Source organism: Pseudophryne corroboree, chromosome 12, assembly GCF_028390025.1.
Source record: "Pseudophryne corroboree isolate aPseCor3 chromosome 12, aPseCor3.hap2, whole genome shotgun sequence".
Lineage (NCBI taxonomy): Eukaryota > Metazoa > Chordata > Amphibia > Anura > Myobatrachidae > Pseudophryne > Pseudophryne corroboree.
In genome coordinates this window covers 75,839,988-75,855,429 of record NC_086455.1, presented here as the reverse complement: position 1 = coordinate 75,855,429, position 15,442 = coordinate 75,839,988, and the positions used below count along the sequence as shown (strand labels likewise).

The 15,442-nt window shown below is 46.5% G+C and overlaps 1 protein-coding gene and 1 pseudogene across 1 annotated transcript in view; one reads left to right on the top strand and one right to left on the bottom strand.

Moving 5' to 3' along the window:
* Window positions 1–15,442, top strand: part of UBR1 (ubiquitin protein ligase E3 component n-recognin 1) — a 296,661-nt gene that overhangs the window by 266,390 nt on the left and 14,829 nt on the right. The window contains exons 41-47 of the mRNA XM_063947658.1: window positions 23–159; window positions 801–909; window positions 3,230–3,286; window positions 6,363–6,440; window positions 6,531–6,701; window positions 6,961–7,062; window positions 7,849–8,002. Of these exons, the coding sequence (XP_063803728.1) occupies window positions 23–159; window positions 801–909; window positions 3,230–3,286; window positions 6,363–6,440; window positions 6,531–6,701; window positions 6,961–7,062; window positions 7,849–7,990 (796 nt within the window). The 3' untranslated portion in view covers window positions 7,991–8,002. The remainder of the gene's footprint in view (window positions 1–22; window positions 160–800; window positions 910–3,229; window positions 3,287–6,362; window positions 6,441–6,530; window positions 6,702–6,960; window positions 7,063–7,848; window positions 8,003–15,442) is intronic.
* Window positions 14,362–14,480, bottom strand: LOC134981660 (5S ribosomal RNA; annotated as a pseudogene).

Genomic DNA, 15,442 nt, shown 5'->3' with positions numbered 1-15,442 from the left:
ATCTCTTCCCTAATTGCTGCAGCTGCATAGCAGCAGATCTTCCAGGCTGGTATATTTGGGACTGTGTGAAGAGAGGAATTGTCCCTTACCTGCGTTGTGCTGCCCTTTTTTTCTATCACTTACTGGAAGTGACTCCACCTGATGAGCTGACGTCATTAGGTAAAATAACACGTGTACATGCACATACCAAGGGCTCAGTGTTCTAGTGTTCTTCCAAGAAATTCCCCGAAGCCGGACAACACCAAGAGGGAGCTGGGGAGGCACCCTTCATCCAGCATCCCATCCACTACCCGGCAGGCTCCAAGCAGGAGAGGGGGAGGCTGCAAGTCCGCAATGCCTGGCTTTTTGGCTAAGATCAAGCGTAGATATCCATGTACGCTGGGGGATTTAAAGACGCCCTTTGTCTGCGATGGAACGTCGCTTGATCCTCTGGCCAAGAGGTTGGTGGCTTTAAGCCAAGGAGAAATGTTTAGTGTAATGGAAGAGGTAGTTGTGCAGTGGTAAAAGATTGTTGTTCTGCAAAGTGTTCCTATTCCTATTCAGACATTATTGGCCACATTTATGGTCTGCGGAACCATCTTCCTAAAGTGAAATGTGCAGGAAGGGCCATCTAGGTGCAACCCATACAAACACTGAGGCGCCTTGATCTGTGCATCTAGTTTGCTTTGTGAATTAAGTCATGCATCAGCATGTTTGCAGTAGAAATGTCACCAGCGCATGGTCATCTGTTTTATGTAACTGTATGGAACACAGATTTATATGTACTGACTGTGTTTTCTTGTCACATCTTTCTTCCATAGTAACCCCAGATGAGCAGTTTGAAGCTCTGTGCAGCTACCTCTGTTTACCTACCAATTTGTTTATTCTTTTCCAAGAGTACTGGGACACCGTGACACCACTTATTCAGAGGTATACTATTTGTTACTTTACTTATGTTCCAGCAAAAGTACACCCTATTAAGTATTGCTATAGCTAGCGTCCCTTTTTAATCTTTACATAGTATAAAATGAAGACCCTGCTAAGCGTCTGTCTGTCTGTTTGGGATAATCTTGAGCACCAATGGACGGATTTTGATACGGTTTTCACAATTGCATAGAGTGTTTCTTGAGGAAGGCTAGGGTGTATGAAACAATAACATCCGTCCAGTGGTTCTCAAGATTAGCCCCAACAAACACACAGACGCTTACTGGGGACTTTAGAAGGGGCATGCCCTGCTGGACTAAGATGGTGGATGAAGCCTGATACTGTTCCACATCAGAGTCCACGTACCTGTCCTTGGTCCTCCATTTGCAGACCTGTGCTGGGTTCCTTGTGGCTGGCGGTCAAGGGGCCCTAGCCGTGGGAACGTTTTCTGGACCTTCCGGTGAGCTGCTGATCCCAATGGCATGGTCCTGTCTGACATGGCCTTGGTAGGAGTGGACAGCCTTCTCTGGCTCTCTACCTGCTGCTGCTTATCCCACCCACTGACTGCTGCCAGGACCTCTCCTGAATGGGGTGGAAAGGCCCAACCGTTCGGGAAGCGTCCCGTCTTGGCTGAAGTCTCTGTTGCCTTGCTGATGGCTCCCTGGAGCGTGTCTGACGCTGGGTGTCTTCTACCATAGTGCCGTCTGGATCTCTGCTGCTTTGCGGGCACTTTCTCATCTCCTGTGCCCTCTGCTGTATTTGATACACCATGGAGGCTGCTCTCCAAGACAACTATCTCAGTGCTGTGCGTTCCACCATAGTGGACAGTGTATATTCAGGGGCTTAATCACCCACCTTTTGGTGTGTTGGATGCTGTCTTCTCCACTGATTGCAGTGTGGGCCAGCTCAGAAATTTGGAGGCAGGTCTGAATCAAGTCCTACTGTAGCAAGTTAAGAGAATATTTAGCAGCAAAATGACACCATGGAAAGAAAGGGACCCTGAGCTGGGTGGGACTTGATTCAGACCTGACCCCATCCTGTGATTTTCTTCATAATGCCTAAAGTCTTCCACTGTAATTTCAGAATTGCTCCTGGGGGTAATTCTGAGTTGATCGCAGCGGGAATTTTGTTAGCAGTTGGGCAAAACCATGTGCACTGCAGGGGGGACAGATATAACATGTGCTGCGATCAACTCAGAATTACCCCCCCCCCCCCCCCCCCACTGTGCGAAGGTGGGGCAAGTCGCTCTTTACTCTTATAATAGAATTTTCATTAACTGCAACGCAATTGATGGCCGAAATGTAATAGAAACCAATTTTTTTTTTTTTTTTTGCTAGACCTCTGTTGATTGACAGCCAGGCCGCTCACAGCCAATCTGCCATGGTAGTGGGTGCTGATTGGCTGGCAGCTAAAAACTCACTTGGGTTGCGCCACTTGTCGGAGCTGCGCTGTATGTACAGCATCTACATATAGGGTGGCTAGTGTCCAAAGGGATCAGGACATTCGGGTCGACTTTTTTTAAACCCCTGGGTGCCTGCATAGAGCAGAGGACTGACCTGCGCCCAGGGTTAGGAGAGTATGTTTTTTTTATCAATGAGGTAGATTCTACATGTACAAGAGGGTCGATCAGCAACGGGGACAAGAGTTTGTATTAAAGTTTTACTTTCCATAGTGTGTGTGTGTGTGTGTGTGTTCTGTGTTTAATATTTCTTTTACAGAGGGACTATAGGTGCAAGTGGTCCCTTAAATGTGGTTCTCCAAGTATCTGCATGTGGGGGGGGGGGGGTCTTGCTGGGACCTCAAGCCCTCCCACAAAAGGCAATGTTGCTTTATTTAGACTTTTACATCAAAGATATTTGCTTCGCACACACCGCTTCAGCCCAGGCCAGGGTAGACTGGAGAGGGGGACCCCTTTATTGGGGGCATCCACACTTCCACAGAAATTCCCATCCTGGGATGACTAGTTAGGGGGGGATGAACGCTTTGGCACGAGACCCCGTGAAGTGTGTCCTCTGGCTGTGGCATTACCCCACTGCTAGTGCAGTCCAGTGCTGGTTCAAAAACTACAGAGGAACCCTACTTCTTTATTTAAAGATCCCAGGAATGGGGAGCTCCACACATTTTTTTCTGATTTGTAACTATTTAGTTATTTTTACGCACAGGGAAGCAATGCACAGGTCTGCTGTCCACAGCCGCGTAGGCTTCAAGCAGAATCTGTCTATAGCAGTTAAAGCACAGAAGACTTCAAAACCTGTTTGAATTTTAAAATATGGCTGAGCAGGTGTAGGCTGTATAATTAGCGGTCACCATTCTGTCTTTTCCCTAGGTGGGGTTCAGATCCAGCTGTTAAGAGCGTCCTCACTGGTAAAACGACTGCAATCAGGTTAGACTATGTCTATATCAATTTCAGTAGGGTATAGAGAAATGTGTAGTGCATATCAGGCTTTCTGTAAATAACTAATGTAGTAAGAAAGCAGTGTACAGTGGTACAGAGCTCCAAGTGTTGTAAAAAAGCAGTGTATATATGGTGCAGAGCACCATTTGTAGTAAGAAAGCAGTGTATAGTGGTGCAGAGCACCAAGTGTTGTAAGAAAGCAGTGTATACTGGTATAGTGTACCATGTGTAGTAAGAAATCAGTGTATAGTGGTGCAGAGCAGCATTTGTAGTAAGAAAGCAGTGTATAGTGTTGTAAGAAAGCAGTATATAGTGGTATAGTGCACCATGTGTAGTAAGAGAGCAGTGTATAGTGGTGCAGAGCACCATGTGTAGTAAGAGAGCAGTGTGTAGTGGTGCAGAGCACCATGTGTAGTAAGAAAGCAGTGTATAGTGGTGCAGAGCAGCATTTGTAGTAAGAAAGCAGTGTGTAGTGTTGTAAGAAAGCAGTATATAGTGGTATGGTGCACCATGTGTAGTAAGAGAGCAGTGTATAGTGGTGTAGAGCACCATGTGTAGTAAGAGAGCAGTGTGTAGTGGTGCAGATCACCATGTGTAGTAAGAAAGCAGCGTATAGTGGTGCAGAGCAGCATTTGTAGTAATAAAGCAGTGTGTAGTGTTGTAAGAAAGCAGTATATAGTGGTATGGTGCACCATGTGTAGTAAGAGAGCAGTGTGTAGTGGTGCAGATCACCATGTGTAGTAAGAAAGCAGTGTATAGTGGTGCAGAGCAGCATTTGTAGTAAGAAAGCAGTGTATAGTGTTGTAAGAAAGCAGTATATAGTGGTATAGTGCACCATGTGTAGTAAGAGAGCAGTGTATAGTGGTGCAGAGCACCATGTGTAGTAAGAGAGCAGTGTGTAGTGGTGCAGAGCACCATGTGTAGTAAGAAAGCAGTGTATAGTGGTGCAGAGCAGCATTTGTAGTAAGAAAGCAGTGTGTAGTGTTGTAAGAAAGCAGTATATAGTGGTATGGTGCACCATGTGTAGTAAGAGAGCAGTGTATAGTGGTGTAGAGCACCATGTGTAGTAAGAGAGCAGTGTGTAGTGGTGCAGATCACCATGTGTAGTAAGAAAGCAGCGTATAGTGGTGCAGAGCAGCATTTGTAGTAATAAAGCAGTGTGTAGTGTTGTAAGAAAGCAGTATATAGTGGTATGGTGCACCATGTGTAGTAAGAGAGCAGTGTGTAGTGGTGCAGATCACCATGTGTAGTAAGAAAGCAGTGTATAGTGGTGCAGAGCAGCATTTGTTGTAAGAAAGCAGTATATAGTGTTGTAAGAAAGCAGTATATAGTAGTATAGTGCACCATGTGTAGTAATAGAGTAGTGTATAGTGGTGCAGAGCACCATGTATAGTAAGAGAGCAGTGTGTAGTGGTGCAGAGCACCATGTGTAGTAAGAAAGCAGTGTATAGTGGTGCAGAGCACCATGTGTAGTAAGAAAGCAGTGTATAGTGGTGCAGAACACAATGTGTAGTACAAAAGCAGTATACAGTGGTACAGAGCACCATATGTAGTAAGAAAGCAGTGTATAGTGGTACAGAGCACCATGTGTTGTAAAAAAGCAGTGTATATCTGGTGCAGAGCACCATTTGTAGTAAGAAAGTAGTGTATAGTGGTGCAGAGCACCAAGTGTTGTAAGAAAGCAGTGTATATATGATGCAGAGCACCATTTGTAGTAAGAACGCAGTGTATAGTGGTGCAGAGCACCAAGTGTTGTAAGAAAGCAGTGTATACTGGTATAGTGTACCATGTGTAGTAAGAAAGCAGTGTATAGTGGTGCAGAGCAGCATTTGTAGTAAGAAAGCAGTGTATAGTGTTGTAAGAAAGCAGTATATAGTGGTATAGTGCACCATGTGTAGTAAGAGAGCAGTGTATAGTGGTGCAGAGCACCATGTGTAGTAAGAGAGCAGTGTGTAGTGGTGCAGAGCACCATGTGTAGTAAGAAAGCAGTGTATAGTGGTGCAGAGCAGCATTTGTAGTAAGAAAGCAGTGTGTAGTGTTGTAAGAAAGCAGTATATAGTGGTATGGTGCACCATGTGTAGTAAGAGAGCAGTGTATAGTGGTGTAGAGCACCATGTGTAGTAAGAGAGCAGTGTGTAGTGGTGCAGATCACCATGTGTAGTAAGAAAGCAGTGTATAGTGGTGCAGAGCAGCATTTGTAGTAAGAAAGCAGTGTGTAGTGTTGTAAGAAAGCAGTATATAGTGGTATGGTGCACCATATGTAGTAAGAGAGCAGTGTATAGTGGTGTAGAGCACCATGTGTAGTAAGAGAGCAGTGTGTAGTGGTGCAGATCACCATGTGTAGTAAGAAAGCAGTGTGTAGTGGTGCAGATCACCATGTGTAGTAAGAAAGCAGTGTATAGTGGTACAGAGCACCAAGAGTAAGAAATACATTGTATAGTGGTACAGAGCATGGGATGCAGACGGGATGCTGGTGGTCGTGTGACCGATGCTGGAATCCAGACATCAATCGGAATCCTGGCACCGGAACGCTGACCGCCGACATCCCAAAGGTAAGTGTCAGGGGGACGATTAGGGTTAGGCCTAGAGCCGGGGGTGGTGGGGTTAGGGTTAGTACTAGAGGGGGTGTTAGCAGTAGCCCCCCCCCCCCTCCTTTCTTAGCCCTAGCCGCCACCTCATGTGACTTAGCCCTAGTCGCCACCCCCCTGCGACTTGGCCCTAGCCACCACCACCACTATCTTAAACCTAGCCGCCACTCCAGATGGGTTGGGGTTGGGGTTAGGGTAGGTGGCAGGGTAGGGGTAAATTCAATTTAATTGTTGGGATGCCTGTGTCGGTCATGTGACATTCTGACCACCGGGCTCCCGTGTCACACCCCAGTGCATTATGGTTAGTAAGAGAGCAGTGCACAGTGGTACAGAGCATTATGGTTAGCAAGAGAGCAGTGTACAGTGGTACTGAGCATTGTGATTAGTAAGAAATCTGTATATAGTGATACAAAGCACCTTGTACAATCACCAAACAGAATATGTAAGGACACAGGCCATCACGTATCTGGTTGTAGGTACCCAAGGAAACGCAACACCTTAACAGAGCTTCCTGAAGACTACAGTGTCCTGCTCAATCAAGCCTCGCATTTCAGGTGAGAGTCTCTCTCCAGCTTTATAATACATCTTATTCTGTTGAACTGCAGTTTACATTGGCTACAGTATATCTGCCTGTCATGTATTAGGTGTCCAAAGTCTAAGGATGCTGAGCAGAAACACCCTACGCTGTGCCTGCTGTGCGGAGCCATACTGTGCTCTGAGAACACTTGCTGTCAGGAGCTGGTGAATGGGGAGGAACTAGGAGCATGTACAGCACATGCTCTGCACTGTGGAGCCGGAGTCTGTATATTCCTCAAGTGAGTTATTACCCAAGATCAGATGTGACAGCACTAATGTGTTACTGACCATCCGTTACCATCTGCGGCTCACTCATGCCATATTCCATTCATTCTGTGTACTGTCAGGGGCATATAACTGTATAGGAATCAGAAAGCTGGTCACAGGCTCTGCTGAAATCTAAATGTTGTCTTATTAGTGCTTATTGTAAACTTTGATAGAATGCATTTGGCTTGTTGCATGAAATGTTTGAAATTATAGGTTTTATTTTTGTTTCAGAATTAGAGAATGTAAAGTGGTTCTTATTGAGGGTAAAACCAGAGGCTACATGTACCCGGCACCCTATTTGGATGAGTATGGAGAGACTGACACTGGTTTAATGTAAGCTTCATTATCAACCTTATTTACTACACACTCTAATATAAATCACTATTAAGCCAACAATGCGATTTTGTTTCAGGTCTTTGTAGTGTACAGTGCATTGTTTGATCACAAGAAAGAATGCTTCTTAATGTGCTCCACACTTGTTAAAGGTCTTAGTTGCAGGTCCCTCCATACTCATTGTTTTGTATTCATATGCAGGAGCGCACACAGGGGGGGTTCTGAGTACCCAGAAACTCCCCCTAACAGAGAAGAGAAAGCAGGCACGATATTACAAAGCCCCGCCCCCTCACTGCAAATTGCTGCTATTTGCGAGTCAATGGGGATGGAGTGGAGCCAATATGACAAGATTCCATTAGAATTGTGTAATTTTAGCCTTGCCTACTTCCAAAAGACCCGCGCTTTGCATACCTTGGCATATTAGTAAACCCCATGGCGGGGCTTAGTAATATCGTGCCCGCTTTCTTCCCCATCTACAACACAGTGCCCAAAAAATCCTGCATTTGCCCCTGATATGTAATGTCTGATTAACTTGTAATCAAACTGTAAAGCTCTGAGTGAACTGTATGTCAATGAATCTCTTCAAAATAATGATAATGTAATAATAATTGCAGCCTTTCAGAGCCTATAATGGCTGATAAGGCCATTTTGCTGCCATTTTGCTAGATATCGTATATTGAATCAACTTGGATGTTGTTGTTTTTTTTATGTTATATATATATATATATATATATATATATATATATTTATTTATTTATTTTCTTTTATTTATTTATTTTTTCCCAGACGAGGGAACCCCCTTCGACTCTCCCACGAGCGATACCGTAAGCTGTACTTCCTGTGGCAGCAGCATGGCATCATTGAGGAAATTGCCCGTAGCTTGGAAAAAAATCCAATATTTTCTGCCTACAACTGGAGCATGTTTTAAAGTTCATAAACGGTATAACAGATAGGAGATTTTATCCATATTGTTACAGTATAGTAACAAAAGTGACCGTGTTACAGGAGTAAACGTTTACAAAGTATGTGTTTGTAATGATGGTAAACATATGTGAATTGTTATGTTGTGGGTGAATGCAGAAGCGTAACTTTGTATCAGAAGACTCATGGCACCGAAACTGCAAACACTGCACATGTTCCTAATCGGGTTGGGTACGGGATCCCGGCGGTCAAAATACAGATCCGGGATCCTGACCGCCAGAATGCCGGCAGGGGGCCGAGACCCTTGTGGGCTCACCACGCTGCGCTAATCATGGACACCCAGGAGTGGGAATAGCTGTGGTGGCGCTGCCGGCATTCTGGTGTTCGGGATCCCGGCGTCTGTATTTTGACCGTTGGGATCCCGATTGCCGGGATCACGACTACATCCCCTCCCAATCACACGAGTGCACTTACATACAGTACATTTATAGAGCTGCATTTAGAATTTAGAGTAAATCTGTCTAGAAAGTACAGTTTTGCACCATGGCAAACAATATTACAGTATAGGGGAAGGAGGGTAGTGAAAATTGAAACTGTCTGGACAGGTTCATTCCATTCTAAATCACAACATTAAAATAAAGCTACAGCATATTTGTAAGATAGATGCAAAATAAGGCACTATTTTTACTGCATGGAAAAAAAAGTGTGTGTGTGTATTTTATATAATCTGCTAAAGTGTCTGTCTTGGGCAAGAACAGTCAGAGCTGTAGATAGGCCCATCACCTTCCTCTGATCACCGCTCTCACTGGCTGCCTGCTGTGCACCAACACTCTCTCTTCTACATACAGTGCTGTATGGATGTACAAGTGGGAGGCTAATACTTAATAGCATCAGATGCCTTGCCTATGTAACACATTTTCTAGTATTCAAAATAGCCCCCCCCCCCCCCCCCCCCCACACTACCTTCACTCATTGACGGAGAGAGGAAAAATAGGCATATGAGGCAAGTAGCTGTGGAGGTTTTTTCTATTTCTCTTACGTCCTAGAGGATGCTGGGGATTCCGTAAGGACCATGGGGTATAGACGGGCTCCGCAGGAGACATGGGCACTATAAAGAACTTTAGAATGGGTGTGCACTGGCTCCTCCCTCTATGCCCCTCCTCTAGACCTCAGTTAGATCCTGTGCCCAGAGGAGATTGGGTGCACTACAGGGAAGCTCTCCTGAGTTTCTCTGAAAAATAATTTTGTTAGGTTTTTTATTTTCAGGGAGCACTGCTGGCAACAGGCTCCCTCCATCGTGGGACTGAGGAGAGAGAAGCAGACCTACTTAAGTGATAGGCTCTGCTTCTTAGGCTACTGGACACCATTAGCTCCAGAGGGAGTCGGAACGCAGGTCTCCCCCTGCCGTTCGTCCCAGAGCCGAGCCGCGCCGCCGTCCTCCTCACAGAGCCGGAAGATTGAAGCCGGGTGAGTATAAGAAGAAAAGAAGACTTCAAGGCGGCAGAAGACTTCAGATCTTCACTGGGTTACCGCTGCGCGCCATTGCTCCCACACACTACACACACTAGCGGGCACTGAAGGGTGCAGGGCGCAGGGGGGGCGCCCTGGGCAGCAATAATAACCTCTATATCTGGCATTATAATAGGCACTGCGGAGGCAGTAATTCTTTAAATCCCCCGCCAGTTTTGAGATACTTTGAGCGGGACCGAAGCCTGCCGCTGGAGGGGGCGGAGCTTGGCCCCTCAGCACTAACCAGCGCCATTTTCTCCACAGAGATCTGCAGAGAAGCTGGCTCCCCGGTCTCTCCCCTGCTGAACACAGTGACATAGGGCTGAAAAGAGGAGGGGGGGCACTTGTAAGGCGCAGTGAGTGTATTAACACAGTGATTAATATAAAAAGCGCTATTATCTGGGAGTTTATTTTCCAATGTCAGTTGGCGCTGGGTGTGTGCTGGCATACTCTCTCTCTGTCTCTCCAAAGGGCCTTATTGGGGAACTGTCTCCTTATAACTATATCCCTGTGTGTGTGGGGGTGTCGGTACGAGTGTGTCGGCATGTCTGATGCGGAAGGCTCAGCTAAGGAGGAGGTGGAGCAGATGATTGTGGTGTCTCCGTCGGCAACGCCAACTCATGATTGGATGGACATGTGGAAAGTTTTAAATGCAAATGTGACCTTATTACATAAGAGATTGGACAAAGCAGAGTCCAGGGAAAAAGCAGGGAGTCAATCCATGGCTTCGGCTGGGTCACCGGGCCCTTCTGGGTCTCAGAAACGTCCCCTATCCCAAATAGCAGACACTGATACTGACACGGATTCTGACTCCAGTGTCGACTACGATGAGGCGAGGTTACACCCAAGGGTGGCCAAAAGTATTCATTATATGATTGTTGCAATAAAAGATGTTTTGCATATCATAGATGACCCCTCGGTCCCTGACACGAGGGTGCGTATGTATAAGGAAAAGAAACCTGAGGTAACCTTTCCCCCATCCCATGAGCTTAACGAGTTATTTGAAAAAGTTTGGGAAACTCCAGATAAAAAACTGCAGATTCCCAAGAGGATTCTTATGGCGTATCCTTTCCCTGCACAGGACAGGGTACGTTGGGAATCCTCACCCAGGGTGGACAAGGCTTTAACACGCCTGTCTAAGAAAGTGGCTCCGGACACGGCAGCCCTCAAGGATCCTGCTGATCGCAGACAGGAAACTACTTTAAAGTCTATTTATGTGCAAACAGGTGCTTTGCTCAGACCGGCAATAGCATCGGCATGGGTGTGTAGTGCAGTTGCAGCTTGGACAGATACCTTGTCAGCTGACCTTGATACCCTAGATAGGGATACCATTTTATTGACCTTAGGCCACATTAAAGACGCAGTCTTATATATGAGGGACGCTCAAAGAGACATTGGGCTGCTGGGTTCGAGAGCCAATGCCATGGTGATTTCTGCTAGGCGAGCCCTGTGGACCCGCCAATGGACGGGTGATGCCGACTCAAAGAAGCATATGGAGGTTTTGCCATACAAAGGTAAAGTTTTATTTGGGGAAGGTCTCGCGGACCTGGTTGCCACAGCTACCGCGGGCAAATCTACCTTTTTGCCTTTTGTTCCCCCGCAGCAAAAGAAAACTCCACAATATCAGATGCAGTCCTTTCGGTCGCATAAGTCCAGAAGAGGTCGGGGCTCATCTTTCCTCGCCAGAGGTAAGGGTAGAGGAAAGAGAGCACCTGCTCCAGCTAGTTCCCTGGAGCAGAAGTCCTCCCCGGCTTCTACTAAATCCACGCATGACGCTGGGGCTCCACTGAGGGAGTCCGCACCGGTGGGGGCACGTCTTCGACTCTTCAACCAGGTCTGGGTTCTGTCAGACGTGGATCCTTGGGTGATGGATATTGTATCCCAAGGCTACAAAGTGGAATTCGAAGAGGTGCCCCCTCGCCGATTTTTCAAGTCGGCCTTGCCAGCTTCTACCCCAGAGAGGGAAGTAGCGTTCGCTGCAATTCAAAAGCTGTATCAACAGCAAGTGATTGTCAAGGTTCCCCTAGTCCAACTGGGGAAAGGGTACTATTCGACCCTGTTCGTAGTCCCGAAGCCGGATGGTTCGGTCAGACCCATTTTAAATCTAAAATCCCTAAACCTGTACTTGAGAAAGTTCAAATTCAAGATGGAATCGCTCCGGCTGTGATCTCCAGTCTGGAAGGGGAGGTTTTATGGTGTCACTCGACATAAAGGATGCATACCTTCATGTCCCCATATATCCTCCTCATCAGGCGTACCTGAGATTCGCTGTACAGGACTGTCATTACCAGTTTCAGACGTTGCCATTTGGGCTTTCCACGGCCCCGAGGATTTTCACCAAGGTGATGGCGGAGATGATGGTGCTCCTGCGCAGGCAAGGAGTCACAATTATCCCATACTTGGACGATCTCCTGATAAAAGCAAGATCGAGAGATCAATTGCAGAAGAGCGTGTCGCTCTCCCTGAGAGTACTACAACAACACGGTTGGATTCTCAATCTGCCAAAGTCACAATTGATTCCAACGACTCGACTATCATTCCTAGGCATGATTCTGGACACGGAACAGTAGAGGGTTTTTTCTCCCGATGGAAAAAGCCCAGGACCTCCAAAACATGGTCAGAGACTTGCTAAAACCAAAAAGAGTGTCTGTTCATCAATGCACTCGAGTTCTGGGGAAAATGGTGGCAGCCTACGAGGCCATCCCCTTCGGCAGGTTTCATGCAAGGACGTTTCAGTGGGACCTCCTGGACAAGTGGTCCGGGTTCCATCTACTAATACATCAGAAGATAAGCCTGTCCCCCCGGGCCAGGGTGTCTCTCCTGTGGTGGCTGCAAAGTGCTCACCTTCTAGAGGGTCGCAGGTTCGGCATTCAGGACTGGGTTCTGGTGACCACGGATGCGAGCCTCCAAGGATGGGGAACAGTCACACAAGGAAGAAATTTTCAGGGGCTATGGTCAAGCCAGGAGGCTTGTCTACACATCAACATATTGGAATTGAGGGCCATATACAACGGCCTATGACAAGCGGAGGATCTTCTTCGCGACCTACCGGTTGTGATTCAATCAGACAACGTCACAGCCGTGGCTCATGTAAACCGCCAAGGCGGGACAAGGAGCAGAGTGGCAATGGCGGAAGCCACCAGGATTCTTCGCTGGGCGGAAAATCACGTAAGCGCTCTGTCAGCGGTCTTCATTCCGGGAGTGGACAACTGGGAAGCAGACTTCCTCAGCAGACACAATCTCCATCCAGGAGAGTGGGGACTTCATCAAGCAGTTTTTACAGAGATAACAAGTCTTTGGGGAATTCCTCACATAGACATGATGACGTCATGCCTCAACAAGAAGCTTCGGAGGTATTGTGCCAGGTTAAGGGACCCTCAGACAGTAGCGGTGGACGCCCTGGTGACACCTTGGGTGTTTCAGTCTGTCTATGTCTTCCCCCCCTCTTCCTCTCATCTCAATAATATTGAGAATCATAAGACAAAAAAGAGTGAAAACAATACTCATTTTTCCGGATTGGCCTCGAAGGGCCTGGTATTCAGATCTTCAGGAGATGCTACCAGAAGATCCATGGCCTCTTCCTCTCAGGGAGGACCTGTTACAACAGGGGCCCTGCGTGTTCCAAGACTTACCGCGGTTACGTTTTACGGCATGGCGGTTGAACACCGAATCCTAGCTGGGAAAGGTATTTCGGAGGAAGTCATCCCTACTCTGATAAAGGCTAGGAAGGAGGTGACGGCAAAATATTATCACCGTCTCTGGAGGAAGTATGTTTCTTGGTGTGAAGCCAAGAATGCTCCTACGGAAGATTTCCATCTGGGCCGTTTTCTCCACTTTCTACAGACAGGAGTGGATTTGGGCCTAAAATTAGGCTCCATTAAGGTACAGATTTCGGCCCTGTCTATTTTCTTTCAGAAGGAATTGGCTTCTCTCCCAGAAGTCCAGACTTTTGTAAAGGGAGTGCTGCACATCCAGACTCCTATTGTGCCCCCAGTGGCACCTTGGGACCTTATGAAGTCTCACTGGTTTGAACCTCTTCAAACGGTTGAATTGAAATTTCTCACTTGGAAGGTGGTCATGTTGTTGGCCTTGGCATCTGCAAGGCGGGTGTCCGAATTGTCTCACAAGAGCCCCTATTTGACCTACCATGTGGATAGAGCAGAGTTGAGGACTCGTTCTCAATTTTTGCCTAAGGTGGTTTCTTCATTTCATATGAACCAACCTATTGTGGTGCCTGTGGCTACGGGTGACTTGGAGGATTCCAAGTCCCTGGATGTAGTCAGGGCCTTAAAAATATATGTAGCCAGGACGGCTCGAGTTAGGAAAACAGAAGCACTGTTTGTCCTGTATGCAGCCAACAAAGTTGGCGCTCCTGCTTCGAAGCAGACTATTGCTCGCTGGATCTGTAACACGATTCAGTAGGCTCATTCTACAGCAGGATTGCCGTTAACAAATTCGGTAAAGGCCCATTCTACTAGGAAGGTGGCCTCTTCTTGGGCGGCTGCCCGAGGCGTCTCGGCTTTACAGCTTTGCCGAGCAGCTACCTGGGTAATGGGAAAAAGAAAAACAAAGAAAAGTGACCTTTGTTGGGAGCACTCACTCTTGGAAACCGTTATGATTTTAAATATATATAAACAATAATGTAAAGATGAAATAATTAAAACGTAACCTTTAATGATATTTAGATAAGATATAGGTACACCAAAAAAAGATTTTTTGTCTAAAATGTGGCTATTAAATATAAACCACCAATTTAAGCTAAGACTGTGAATATATTGATGAATAAATAAGGCATTAATTGCAGGCCCACCAGGCATTAATCCGTTATACTACGAGGTTAGTGCAATAACCGATGTAGCGCCGTCAAAAAACCTACAACACCTGGTATTCCTTAGTGGTCATCCACCTAAGTACTGACCAGGCCCAACACCGTATTGCTTCCAAGATCGGACGAGATTGGGCATGCGCGGTGTGGTATGGTAGTAGATTATAGTTGATAAGGCAGAAAACTACAGCTGGTATGCAGCTAATAGGTAGACACTAAACCTGGTTGCTGTAATGAAAAATTGATCTCTTAATAGAGATATATATGTTCATTGTTTTTCAGGTGCTTTAAATACTTATGGTGATATTAGACATAAGTCAACTTGTGTTTTCATGTGTTTGACATGATATAATCAGGAGCAATCAGCAATTTATTAGGGCTCTGGCATTCATAGCACAGGTATTGCCCTTGATTTATTCCTGACACCCCAGCACCGTTTTCCATGCAGGTTTTAACAGGAAATAAGCTATTATGCATGCCCTGGCTGTTACAGCGTAATTATACCTGGCATGGATTTATGAAACAAATTAGACAGATATACTGTTGATACACTGTGGATACATGCAAAATCTTTTTTCACTGCAAGCATATATTGGTTCAACAATGTTGCTATAAAGACAGTGTCACGATCCGGGTATCTGGACGCCATTTCTTACCCATCAGATGTCTCCTAAGGCTGGCTCAGCGCTCCAGGACCGGATCCCATCTGTTATCCTAATGTTCACATTCCTGCATCCTCTCCTGTCTCTCTGAGACGCTGTCACAGTAACGCCTTATTACATCTGGCATGGCGTCTCCCGCGGCCTCCGCCGCCGTCCCTGAGCTTCTGCATGCAGAGTGTCAGAGTGGCGATTACGTCAGCCGCGGCCTCCGCTGTGTCCGCGTGGTTGGATGTGCACTTGTCAGCCTGGCGTCTCCTGTCTCCAGTGGCCGGCGCCGCCATTACTGTTTTCATTACCACATGGATTACAAACCAAACTTCCCTCCAAGTGTCTGCATGGGCGCAGCCATCTTGGATTCTGTCAGCTGATCATTTCCTCCAATCTGTTGTCAGTATTGTTAATCTGCATAATTGCCTAGCCAATCCCTTCCTTGCTGCAGGTATAAATACACTGTGCCTGAGCA